The 12,775-nt window shown below is 38.6% G+C and overlaps 1 protein-coding gene across 1 annotated transcript in view; it reads right to left on the reverse strand.

The window, feature by feature from the left end:
* LOC139131213 (uncharacterized) overlaps positions 1 to 4,057 on the reverse strand; it is a 17,314-nt gene extending 13,257 nt beyond the window's left edge. Inside the window, exon 1 of the mRNA XM_070697185.1 lies at positions 3,333 to 4,057. Within this exon, the coding sequence (XP_070553286.1) occupies positions 3,333 to 3,807 (475 nt within the window). The 5' untranslated portion in view covers positions 3,808 to 4,057. The remainder of the gene's footprint in view (positions 1 to 3,332) is intronic.
* Positions 4,058 to 12,775: the final 8,718 nt, after the last annotated feature.

Consider the following 12,775-nt stretch of genomic DNA (forward strand, 5'->3'; position numbering starts at 1 on the left):
AAATGAGGTTGAGATATTAAACCCAAATTATAGCTGTATCTTTTAGCATTATTTTTATGATTTTACTTTCTATTGTTACTTTCAAGCTAACGTAAGTTTGTGAGAATGTACCAATTTAGGTGTGTGTATACACTTATTATCACTACCCACTGGAACTGAATATGCAATTTTGAACAAGATAAAGATTACCCTACGATTAAATGTTTGCCAAAACATTAAATCGCAACCCCATGATATGCGGAAAAGCAAAAGCCGTTGATACTGTGCATATCTCCACTAAAAACTTCACATTAATTGCACAGAGTAGTGCAATGTAATGCATAGGGGAGAATGTTTTCAACTGTGACAATGTATGTTCTGTTTCCTTTGTAATACTACATAATTTTGAAAATGGCGGGTAATCAATATGACCATTAAAGTTTGAATTTACTTGTCAAATGTTTCACAAAGGAGTGCTTTCCTAATGCAGTAAAAGCCCATATCCCTTCAGAGGGTAGAATTCAGCGAAAACCAGGAGAGAATAGGAAGAATGATATTTTGAGGTCAACAAATTTCAAGAGCTGCAGTTTGTGGGGCTTGAAACAACAAGGAGTGACTAAACTTATGCGGCAAATTTGTAGCGAGGTTTTGTAGGCCTGCTCAACATTTCGCATCATGATCACGTCAACAAACGATTGGGAGAAGATCTGCTTACGAAGATGCATGTTTCCTGTAAATAGTGGGAAAAGCTGAAGTTGTAACACCAGATAGAAATATTTTGCGACAGAGTGTGTATTTGTTTATGAATAATATCCGTCAATCTTTCCAGTAGTGAGATCAAGCCTGGGCCAATGTTGTGATGTTATCAAACTAATGTGATGTCGAAGATGTCACTGATGAAACATTGCGATATCGGAGAGTTCCTAATGTATCTGCGAAGCAGGCCCGTTTTCTCCTATGTGTAGCATCTCTAAACGACTATTGCCACACGCAGTTCATTCGGCTACATTTTCTGTCCAAATTTAGCAAAATCTTGTCGGCAACTTTGCCTCACCACAAGTCAAGTTTACCTCCTGAAGACATTTTAGAAGGGGAAGCATATCCTCCCCGGGGTCATTCAATTTCAACAGCTGTGAATATTTATTGTATCATTAATATTGCCGTCACATTGGGTTGGGGATTGTCATGTAATGAGGATAGGAGACCATTTTTTCGCAAATCCTTTGTTCTGTTGTTTCCTCATCACGTCTATTTTTAAATCAACAACAATCATCTCATCTCCCTGCCACCGGATGGAGACTACACATCCGTCACGCACGCCACTCTCGTCTATTCTTTCCTCGCCGTAGCAAACTAAATACTTCCTCCCGTAGAGTCTGTCAAGACATCTCGGAGTGCTTAATTTGCTGCCCTTCGGAACAGGAAATCAAAAAAATATCTCGCAGGAAATGGATGTCCTGTTGGAATAGTCTCACAGATTTGTTTCTGGCAAACAAATATACCTTTTGTAGTGCTAGTATATTAAACCTATGTACTCCAATCTAAAAAGTATTGTAGCTTTCGTAAAAATTAAGTTTATCAAAGATTATTATATTTCTCAGTCGCAGCGGGCAAAAATTGCGTAAAACAATATCTATCGATATGGCCCATTTCCCAAATATATGTTGCAATGTACATTATTTTTGTAAAGTTTGATTGTATTTTCATCAGTAAACTTTCCTCTTGAGAACCAACCGGGTTAGGTTTTCCATAGACAGTGGAAGTCCTCCGTTCATTTGTCCATAGTGTATCAACCACACAGAAATTTCTGTCCCTATCAATATAATTATCAAAAAACAGGATTGGAACTGCTGAGGGATGGTTGGATATGGACTAAAGGTAAAAACACTCTAATACATCATCAGCTATATTCGCAATATAGCAGAGTTTGAACATGCAGGCAAGGGCCCTCAGAGAAAATTTCCCTTTTTTGACATTTCACGCCGGAATTTCAATTCAATATTACGATATAATGGCAATAAACCAACTGAGTAACGGGTATGCCACTCGATTCTGACCAGTTCATTCCAATTACTTCATCGCTATCGCTCGTGCACTTATTCAAAATTTCGTGATACACCGTCGCTGGGTGTGGTTTATTGCTTAAATATACTATCGTTCAATTCTGACAAGTATTTTTGGCACCTCCAATACTGTTATCTGTGGTTTAATGGGAACTATTACAGCTTCAATAAGAGTCCGACTTGGCACTCCCAGAAGCTTCCAACTGACACAGTTTTCTCAGAATCTTTTCAACGGCATCTTAATACTGGAAACCCCAGATTTCCGCTCCATATCAGAGGATTGGCAATGTCATTGAGTGAAACAGTTTAAAATAGCTTTCGTACGGTAAAAACTCAAGTTTCCAGCTGGCAATGGACAGAAAATACATGCAGCTATGATATATTTATAAATTTCCTGAGAGTTGGTATTTCATGATATGACGAAAGAAGACGTTTTCCCAAATCTGTCTACAGACAGGACACACTAAACAGAAATAAAACTCATTTTCAACCTGGTTCAAATCACATGACAGGCATGGTCTGCCTTCCCTTGGCATGTTCTCAAATTGACAGCTTTCTATTCGGAGGCTATGATTTGAATCTGAATTTACAAAGTGCCCTTCTAAATTTTTCAATATTAATAACACATAAATATTTTTCAAGAACAAGGTTATATTTAAACTGTCGATATGTATCTAACTTGGAAATAGTGTCATGATTCATTTTCTATTGCTGGGACCCAATATCAAAGGATCTTAGTTTGAAAACAGAAAGAAGGGTAACCGCATTACCTTAGGTTTGCATTTCCAATACAATGGAAAATAATTGATCATATAGAAGGGGTGAAAAATTTTGAAGGTATTGAGGGTGTCTGAATAATGATGTGATTTTTAATCACGACTCCTCCGCCCTCCCTTCATCAGTATTTGTGAATACAGCCTTACTGTCGCCCTGAAAATATTTTTTAAAACTTTATCATAACTGCCCTGAAGAAAATCAGCCAATTTACACGTAATGACATAAAGACATTCGTTTTAATTGAAAATTTCACGATTAAATGCATGTTTCAAACTTCTCTGTCGAAAGCTCACCCTAAAACGCAACTTACACAATGTGTGTAAGCGTGATTACGTACAACTAAATCCCTCTACTGGAAAGTCGCCGTGAAACCCTACAACTGATATAAGGACTCGGTATGGCTTTCACTGTAATTAACTCACTGGGTCACTTCAACAGAAGTCCTTACATAGATTGCTCATCTGACATCAATGAGACCCGCAACTGTATTATGTCATGTGAACTGTCCCTTACCTGATGACCCAAATACGCTCCTTCCGTAGAGTTCGTCTGTTTTCTCCAATAACCGCACATATTTCCCGCTTGCTCTCGACCAGATACGCACAACCACCGCCGGAAACACACGGTTTTCGATCATGACGGGTTTGTTTAGACTGGTCGTGTACAGAAACTGCAAATCGTCGAAGTCCACTCCGCATACGTGCCGGTAGCCCATGTGATCGGCGTACTTTTCCGACAAGTTGACCGGTAAGACGAGTCTGCTGTCCCGCTCACCATTGTCAACGTTTTCAAGTTCTGGTCCCGCCTCGGTCGCTCGAACAGCAGGGTGCGGCAAATTGTCATTTAAGTCGACGGCGGTGTCGCGACGCCTCTGATTTTCTACTTTGGCCGTCATAACGACAGCTCCCGAACGTACCAACTCGGCTGTGGCGGCGTGGCGTTGAGCCTCACGCCCATGCCTATGCATTGGGCTTGATGGTTGGCTCATGTTTTTCACTGGCCGAACAGAGGAATTACGCACCTCTATTGAACGATTCGTGCCCTCCGGGTAAATACTTAAAATCACAGAGCAGTTACACAACAAACTCAACCCCTTGTTGAATGAATACCTTGCAGACAACGCGTGGTATTACGCGCAGAACCAAGCTGGTCTCTCACAGGTCAATAACATGAAAAGTGTGTCACAAGTAGAGTATACGGTCGAAGTTTGTTGTCAAAACAATTCCCGCCAGGTAAACAGCTCATTTTATACACCACTGAGTTTATCACTGACCCTCTTTGACTACAGGTCACTGGAGACAGTAGTTGGACACTCCGCCCTTCTGTATGAATGTATATGCTAGGCAGACGACAATTGTTATGTACTATCAAGGTACCGCCATGGTACTATTCAAATAGTGAACAGATACTCTTTGCAACATAGGTTATTCAGAATGTCAGATTAAAGGTGACTGGTTTGAAATTTAAATATCGTCCTCTATCTTTTCCTCTATTCGTTTCGCCGTGATATTATCACGGACGTTACGTCCGTGTTAGTATGAAGCACAGAGCGAGGCATCACACGTCTGATTCAGCCTGCAGGCACCAATCCGGTTTGAAGAGCCGCGAGACGTCATTCGTTTATTCTAGGGGCGTTGGAGCCTTGGCCCCTACAACCCAGCGTAAACAAATCTGTTGTCAAACAGTACGTACGTTCCAAAGGGCTTTTTTACTCAAGTCGGGGGGACGCACTTGCAAAGGTATTGTTCCTTTTATAGAAAGTAAGTACGGCCAGGAAACTGAACATTGATATAAACCGGATAACCCCGCGCAGTAACACAGCGAAGCACGATTTGCTTCTTAAGTAGAACACGCCTCGGTATTACAGTATTTTTAGACTCAATACAAGATTTTCTGGTCTGCTGATTATGTGGAATTATTTTGAAGCTCGTGGAGTTAACTTTTCATCGTCTTGCTTCTAGAGATCACTGGCATAGCGGCTGTTTTGAATTTCAAAATATCGGTAGATATTTTTCCTCTTAATCCCAAATATCGCAATGTGACCCTTGATTTTTATAAGTACCTGATTTTGAAAGAGCAAAGATCAAAGTCTCTCTGTGATCAATTTGAGCGAATGTTTAAAAACTTTGTGTTTAGAGGCGCACACAGAGTTTATCGTGCCACAATTATGTGCGCGTTCACTTTTCAGGTAGTATGCACCCCGACAGTGAAAGACAAACTTTTGCAAAAACTTTCCTCACTGAAACTATCAACCATTCTCTTCCTAAATCAAGACTAAAAATGAGGGGTCACCGTGCAACGTTTGGTACTAGAGAAACAAATTACCTAACATTTACCGATATTTGACATTCACAATGGTCGCTATCCCTTTACATTCAAAACGGTCGCTATCCCTGTGTTATCTATGTGGGGTAAAATAAAATTTTCGTTTTATGAAAATCTAAGACTTTGAACAGTCTTTTTATTCCAAGGGCTTTCAAATGAGTCCCTACAAGTGGTAGATCAGGAAAAAATTGTAAGAATTTGAGGGTCCTAATAACTGTCCCCGAGGCGCATTCTTAACAACACATCGCTCTACGACGAGCTTTCACCCGGTACATCAATTACTAAAGAGCCATATTTCCAATTGAGTCAAATTTCAGTTGAAAGCAAAAACTTTTCAAGTGTGGACTACACACTGAGCAACAATAGAGTACCGTAGATTTGACGCTTACAAAACACACCTGACGATGATTGTGGCCATAGAGGAAGACAGCTAGCCGTGGAAAAGTCTAGGAAAGGAACTGCGATAAGTGCATTGTGAGGAATAGTAGACGAACAGACATTGAATGAAGTTCATTGCCAAAATGCACTTCAAATTCTTAGACACGTGGAAGAGTCTAGGGGTCTGTTTGGAGGTCATCAACAGTGAGCACGAGGGACGAAAAGAAGGACCTATTTGATTTGTTAATATAATGTTGGACTACGTTTTTTTGGTGCACTTTCATTTCGCTCTCGCGTACCATATCAGAAACAGGAAACAACCTCTCTTATATGTTTGATCTCAAGTGGTACAAGTTAGGCGTACTTCAATAATTTACCATTCACTATCAAGACATATGTGCAAAACGCACGGAGGTATAAGAAGAAAAGGGAGTGTAAGACGCTACTTCCGTAGAAGCATCACTGTACATCACCAACTGATCGTAAACCCAATGGCCTACCATGAGTATCTGTTCTCTTTTGTCGGATTATTACGACAACGATTTCTTGCGGATGTAAGAATAATTCGATTGTCTCTCCTTCTTCAGTCGAATATCGCAATTGTCTACGAATAACATGAAACGTCAATGAATTAATGAATATAAGATGAGATGACCTTTGATTCTCAGAGGACTTGCCCGACCACGACTCACACGGCTTGAAACGCCATCTGTCCCCGTTATGCACTGCAGCTCGTCCATGAAACGGCTTGGACGTTTTAAAATATACTTCAATAGGAAAATTATCGATTAATCGACAGCTAACATGAAAACGACCTTCAAAGTAGAGCTCACATGCACTGAATATCAATGGTTGACGTGTTAAAAGTATATTGTAATATGCGTTTGATGTGACATCATTACTCTGACCTGTAAATGTGGGTGTACAAATGATATATAATGCACGCAAGCTCTGCCTGTTTTGGACGAGCTGCGAACGTCAATTGGAATTTCAGGTAAATTTGTAGCAATTGGAAGTAAATTTTAAAGCGTCACACACGCGTGCAAACGGCAAATTGCAATAATGTCGACGTCTTTGGAATAGACTTTAGGTACCTACAAAATAATGCTCTATATATAGGATGACAAGATTAATCTTTAATCGAAAATTTATCTCCTGTGCAGAACACTTTATGCCGGTTTAAAAAAGAACCAGATGGAATTTGAAGTAAATGATTGTTCACTTAATAAAGCGATGGAGATTTTCTATGGGGTTGAATTTTATTCATCATCGCATCGAGATTGAAGGATATTTCGAACAACATTCATCATTCCGATATTCATTTGACCTTCAGGGAAGACTCGATCGTGTCAAGAGGTTGCCGTTCTGTGAACTTGCTGGAAATTCCCGCGAGACTCTTATGTAAAACGACAATGGCCAAGAGGACATTGAACAATGTCGTCACTGAATCAAAACTATCTCTGCCAAGTAAAAGTATTATGTTAATAGTCATGCTGGTCACCCAACTCACTTTATTCTGACCTTTTTACCCTACGTGTCATTTGGTAACGAGCTTTCCTTTCATCTCAACTAACAAATATTAAAAGTATACTTGCCAGAGACATTGTTGGGGAAGTATTTTTTTCTATTTTGGCCTCTACGTAAATGAGGTAACCTTTAGTAACCAGCCAGACACACTCCATTATTTATATTGACGTTTTTCAACATGATGTCTTCTAAAATGAAAACTTCAAACATACTTCCTCTGCTTAGGAATAAGATAAAGAGTTGCAAATTAAGAACTTTGTGAGCAGTTTGTGTGTGTATAGGCCAACGTTAATCATCTTCCTACATGTTGCATAGCCAAATTCAGAAGTCTACTTAGAAGGTTAATATTTCCTGTCATGATTTTTAAGGTGTTATAGCTACTTAAAGGGCCTGTAACTCGAATTTTTGATAATTTATTTACTATTTTTGGTTTTAATGTCAACCATAATTTCTTCTTGTACTCCCGAAAGCATGTTAATATAAACACAGTATTGAGCTGCTCAGCTCAGCCTGTACAAGTACAGACTGCATTGTAATTGCTGACAAGTGAATTCTGGTCCGGACTACAATTCAAATGTAAATAAGTAAAACAACGCATTTTACACACATAGACGCGATACTGACAAGCTTTAGCAGTGGATGTTTCAACATGTTTAAAGTAGAACAAGAACTTGCAATTCTCGGTACCTGATATGTGGTTTGCCACCTGAGTGAGTCATAAAACTCTAAGGCTGTCGACCATATTTTCAATATGGCGGATTGCTACAGGTAAAAAAACACCTAATATATTACAGACGCAACAGTAAAGTTAGATTATACAGAAATTTAATGCCAGAAATGCCTAAAAAGCTGAATGAGTTCAGCTAGTTTCGCGAATAAATAGAACTTTTTGCCGTGACAGCAGTGTTACAAGTATTTACGAGATCACTATCTCAAACTCTTGCCGGGTGAGCAGTCGCTTTTTCCCACAATGCATTTGAATATCCTGTATTTTGTACACTCCGGAGCGCAGGACAAAACTACTTAAAGTTGTGAGAATTGTCATACAAAATACAATAATGAAGAACAATCATTAAAAAAACGTACACTTATCGGCCCTTTAATACGTCGTCAGAAGAATAATGCGATCAATAGAGATTGTTATAGGTACGCGTATACGACGTAACTCTAAACGCAGTTGAGAAAATGAAAAGCATCCGTCTTGGTTGATGTGCCCAAAACTTACAAATTTCCAAACTTTTCAGTGAGTAGCCTTTCTTAATCATATTGGTATGTAAGGCACATTCCAATGCGTTACTGGTAATGTCTCTAACCTTGAAAGAAAACTTCAGGTATTCAGACACAGAAAGTTGCAATTTAGCAGGGTTTTCTCTTCTAAGGACTCAGAATGATATTTTCAGCTTATAAGATTCGGATAGCACAAAAGTATCAAGTTTACTATAAAAGTATGAGAGAGCAATGATAGCTCAAAGTTTACATTCCATGTGGGAGGGTTGCACAGTTATCACGTGTACTTCCTAGTGTTATGCAAAATATAGTCTGGCGACCCCTAATTGATTCATGAAGATATCACACAATAAATATGCAAAAATATATCCATGAAAGAACAAAAAAATGTTGGTCGATAAACATGTAAATTTCTGCAATTTTTATAAAAAACGATGAATTTCAGAGTGTAGAATCAAAATGCTAAACAATGTGCATTGTCAGTATTAGTCCCTTTAAACATTAAAGGCAGATCATAGCTGGCTATAAACACAGACAAATACAGACACAGACTGGCAACGCGGCATGCCTTTTGTTCCATGGTCGTCTCGGTAGACTATTGCCATTTCATATTAAAATGAGCTTCAAAGGTGTTAAACTTTTTGGAGACTTTGTTTGTGGTTGATAATTGCACGAGATTATGCGAAAAATACGACGAGATGGCATCATGCTACCAGTCGCGTAGCAACCATAGTTATTTTGTGAGCTCTCAGGGCAGAACCACTGCTTCACGCCAATCAAAACATAACACGCCAGCAGTTTCATAAACATGTCCTTCCTTGACGCACGTGTACAAGAGGGTATGACTGACCGTAAACCATTGAGTAAAACCAGACAGTATCGATAAAAGACTCTCGAATTTGGATCAAACACACTCATTATATATTCATAAAAATATGAGAGGAATTTTTAAAACGGTAAAACTCACTTTCCTGAAGCTCAAAACACTCCCGTTTTTGCCAGTACGCCAATTCCGCTCAGCACCACACGATAACAACAACAACATAAATTTTGCCTAACATACTTTCGCTCAACAATTGGCGAAAATCCGAAAATTACCGAATGATGCATGGTCGGCACTCTTCGGAAAAGAGAGGCGAGAGCAACCTGAGGCGAGGGCGAACATGGATGGGTTACGTAACCGTTTCACGCCTTGAACAATACCCGTGGCAAGTCTGTGTCTATATTTGTCTGTGCTATAAATTATTATGAGATGGAGTACATGTAATATATTTTTATAAACAAATAAAGTTATGCATGAAATAAATAGATCTTTTGTTAAATTCCGGTATAAAGGGCACAAGAAACCCAATTTTATCAACCTATATAACTTACAAAATCGGATAAAAATACTAATGTTTTCTGCAGCTTACACCCGTCTTATTTCCGTTAATTTTCTTAGCATGAATTTAATATATCTATTACACAAATGTTAAAGCAAGTGTTGGATAAAAATCTAGATGACAGAAAAGACATGCATATTAAACTGTTGATTCTTGAGAATTAAAGAACAATATTAATACGGTTTCATCACAATCTGAAGGTGTATCTGAAAGCGATGCAAGGGGAAATGTTCTTATCAGTGACACCTTCATCCTATGGACAAGATTCGTGTATTTAGCGTGTGGCATATCCGGACAAAAATTACGCATGCATAGACGTCAGACTAAAATGAATTTTAAGACCCTAGTTAGTGTAACGATAAGTTTTGACTTGTGTTTCTTTTGTTCTATGCATCAGGCATCATAGTTTGTGTTGCTACTAGCTGTAACAAATGGAAATACTCTGTATTCGGCTAGTAAGTAATGTTTGGGTAGTGTCTTTGTTTATATTTGAATCACCGTCCTGGCGTTAACTTATTGTCAACACTAGCAGTGCACCTAGCCCATATATCAACTTTTTGCGATCAAAATATTGTGTTTCGTTTCCTTTGATATGCTCTCTGTCGAGTACGCCGAGTTTGGAACAAAATACTGAACATGATGCTGACAATCATACTTGGAATTTAAAGGAATAGCAATTTTGATAAACTTAACGTTTTGCGAGCAAGTTTCCATCATTTTTTGTGAAAACAAAACCAAACAAAATAAGTACAGTCTCCGTGTCTTCTCCCTAAAATGTCTTGAAATACAAAATAATTGCCTTGCCAACACGGGGCATTTTGTACAGTATGCAAGATTAGGCTACTGTTGATAAATGAATTCTAGGTTGACTAATAGTAAGGCGTAAACTGTGAATCTGGACGTAATTCATATAAATACCGTCTTTGAAACTGTTTTTCGGCATTATGTTAGTGATACACACAACAAGTCATGTTACAGGCCTAACAATGGTAATAGAAATCATTTAAAACTTTATGCATTTGGGGCTTCTATTCCAGGGCTTTTATTCCGAGCATCACGAGGAGTGAAATGTTCCAACTTGTTTCGACTGTTCGAGTCATTCGCCAAACTCAAACTGATTTCACTGATGATCCAAGCCGCTTACATCAAAGTGAATATATGGTGAAAGATGTCGCAATATAATAGTGATGAAAATACATTAATATTTTAGGAATTAACTTAAGGTGAGATAAAGACTCACAGGATAGAAGATATAGCAATATATGCGCATTTGCCTCGCTTTTTCTAATGCAAACTTAAGTCATGCAACAAATCCATATTACATAAAGAAATTCCGTATATTATCCACAGCCTAGTTGCTGTCGATTACGAGATTGTGTCATAGCTGCCGGTCAAGAAGCGGCGCTTTGCCTTTGAGAGTAGGTTTCCTGCCTCATCGTTATTCATAGGAAAGTTGCACTTCGCAGAGTTCACTTTATACGGTTTTATGTTTTCCCTATATTTAGATTAATGAATCCTATCAGGTGTGCCAAACAGCTGTTTTCCTTTATAGTTTTGTGAAGGCGAAAAAATATGAGGTTCTGAACATGTTGCCCTTTTAAAATAGGTTAGGCAATTATTTACGTGACTCCGTGCGTTCTAATGGATATTAAAGTTTGTAAAGCAGCGTGTCGATTAAAATGGTTTTTCCTTTTCTTTGAATGAGAATTTTGATATAATCACCTTATAACCCAATGCGTGCCCCTGTGGATATTTCTGTTAAATTCTAAAGTTACTTTGTGCAGTAGACTTGCTTATCGCCAGCTGATGTTACTAATCGTATGTCTCAAAATCCACGTCGTACACAGATGAAGAATGGAAAGGGTGCCTTTATTGTGGTTTCCTACTTATAAATCTAATACTTGTACTAGGACATTTTCAGGAGTTCTTTTATCTATGGCAGCGATTTGTAAATTACAAGGTAATATAACGCCCACTCCACGTGAGAAGACGATACTTTATTCTGGGCGGACGACGCCATGACGGTTTCTTCGAAATCCTCTGTCGTTTTGTAGTAAAGCCCCTCTTTTTCTCGGTAAATCTCGGGCTTAATTTGCTCACTTGAGAATACGTTGATTTGATTTACTTTGTGTGGCGCACAGTGTATGTCGGGAATATGCTGTCTAGTCAAAATATTATACAGAAATAATCATCGTTTTTGCGTTTCTAGCTAATTGGACGCAAAGTACAGCTTCCATCGCCGCGACGCTTACAAGTTTTGACAAGGTTACTGAGAAGCAAGAGTGATGTAGATACCCGGTATGCTTGAAACCAGTCATATAGACTGCTCGGATTTGCCTTAATATATCCGTCGTGAAATTGAATGCAGTTGTTATACGTGATACTGAAAGCCCCTCTGAACAACATAAAATCATGATGCGCTTCTCTTGCGTAAAACAATCTTTGGGATAGGAAAGCGTTTCCTATCCAGAACCGGAGGTAACGGCGATGACTTTTTAAAGCCTAGTCGCTTCATTCATACCATCTATCCAAATAAATTCATATTTGACAACGCTATTATTTTATTAAGTCCTTCCAAGTTTTCTGACAGGTGAAAGTGACAATCCCATCGATATACAGTTTCCTTTCTCAGTGTTTTACACATGGTCATGGCAGTTCATTCGCCATTGCACTGTGACACTAACCTCGTATACGCCGGGACACCATTGTAACAACTGCCAATTAAAATGAATATCTGAGGACAGTGTCGCTCAGCGCATCCAGCAAGAACAGTCAGTAGATTAACGTGTAAATATTTCACCCTCAACAGGGAGTGAAGATTCAACAGGTTCAATACTTGATAAACTTAGTGGACATTTTCAGTTATTCAGTACGCTAATAAACTATATATATACCTTTATCGTCTCACTTAGTTTCTTTGTTTGTTTGAAATGGTCTTCATTCCTGCGTAATGTAGACCTCCGGCCATTATATGAGATTATAATTTTTACGCGTTTTCCAGACACAAGTATATTTTTAACAGAAAAAATATGGTATAATATATTTTGTTTGTTTTTCTTGCAAAAAAGTAACAGAGTGAATGAAGAAACTCAAGAAAGTACAAACACCACGTGGCAT

The sequence above is a fragment of the Ptychodera flava genome, chromosome 4 (assembly GCF_041260155.1).
Source record: "Ptychodera flava strain L36383 chromosome 4, AS_Pfla_20210202, whole genome shotgun sequence".
Lineage (NCBI taxonomy): Eukaryota > Metazoa > Hemichordata > Enteropneusta > Ptychoderidae > Ptychodera > Ptychodera flava.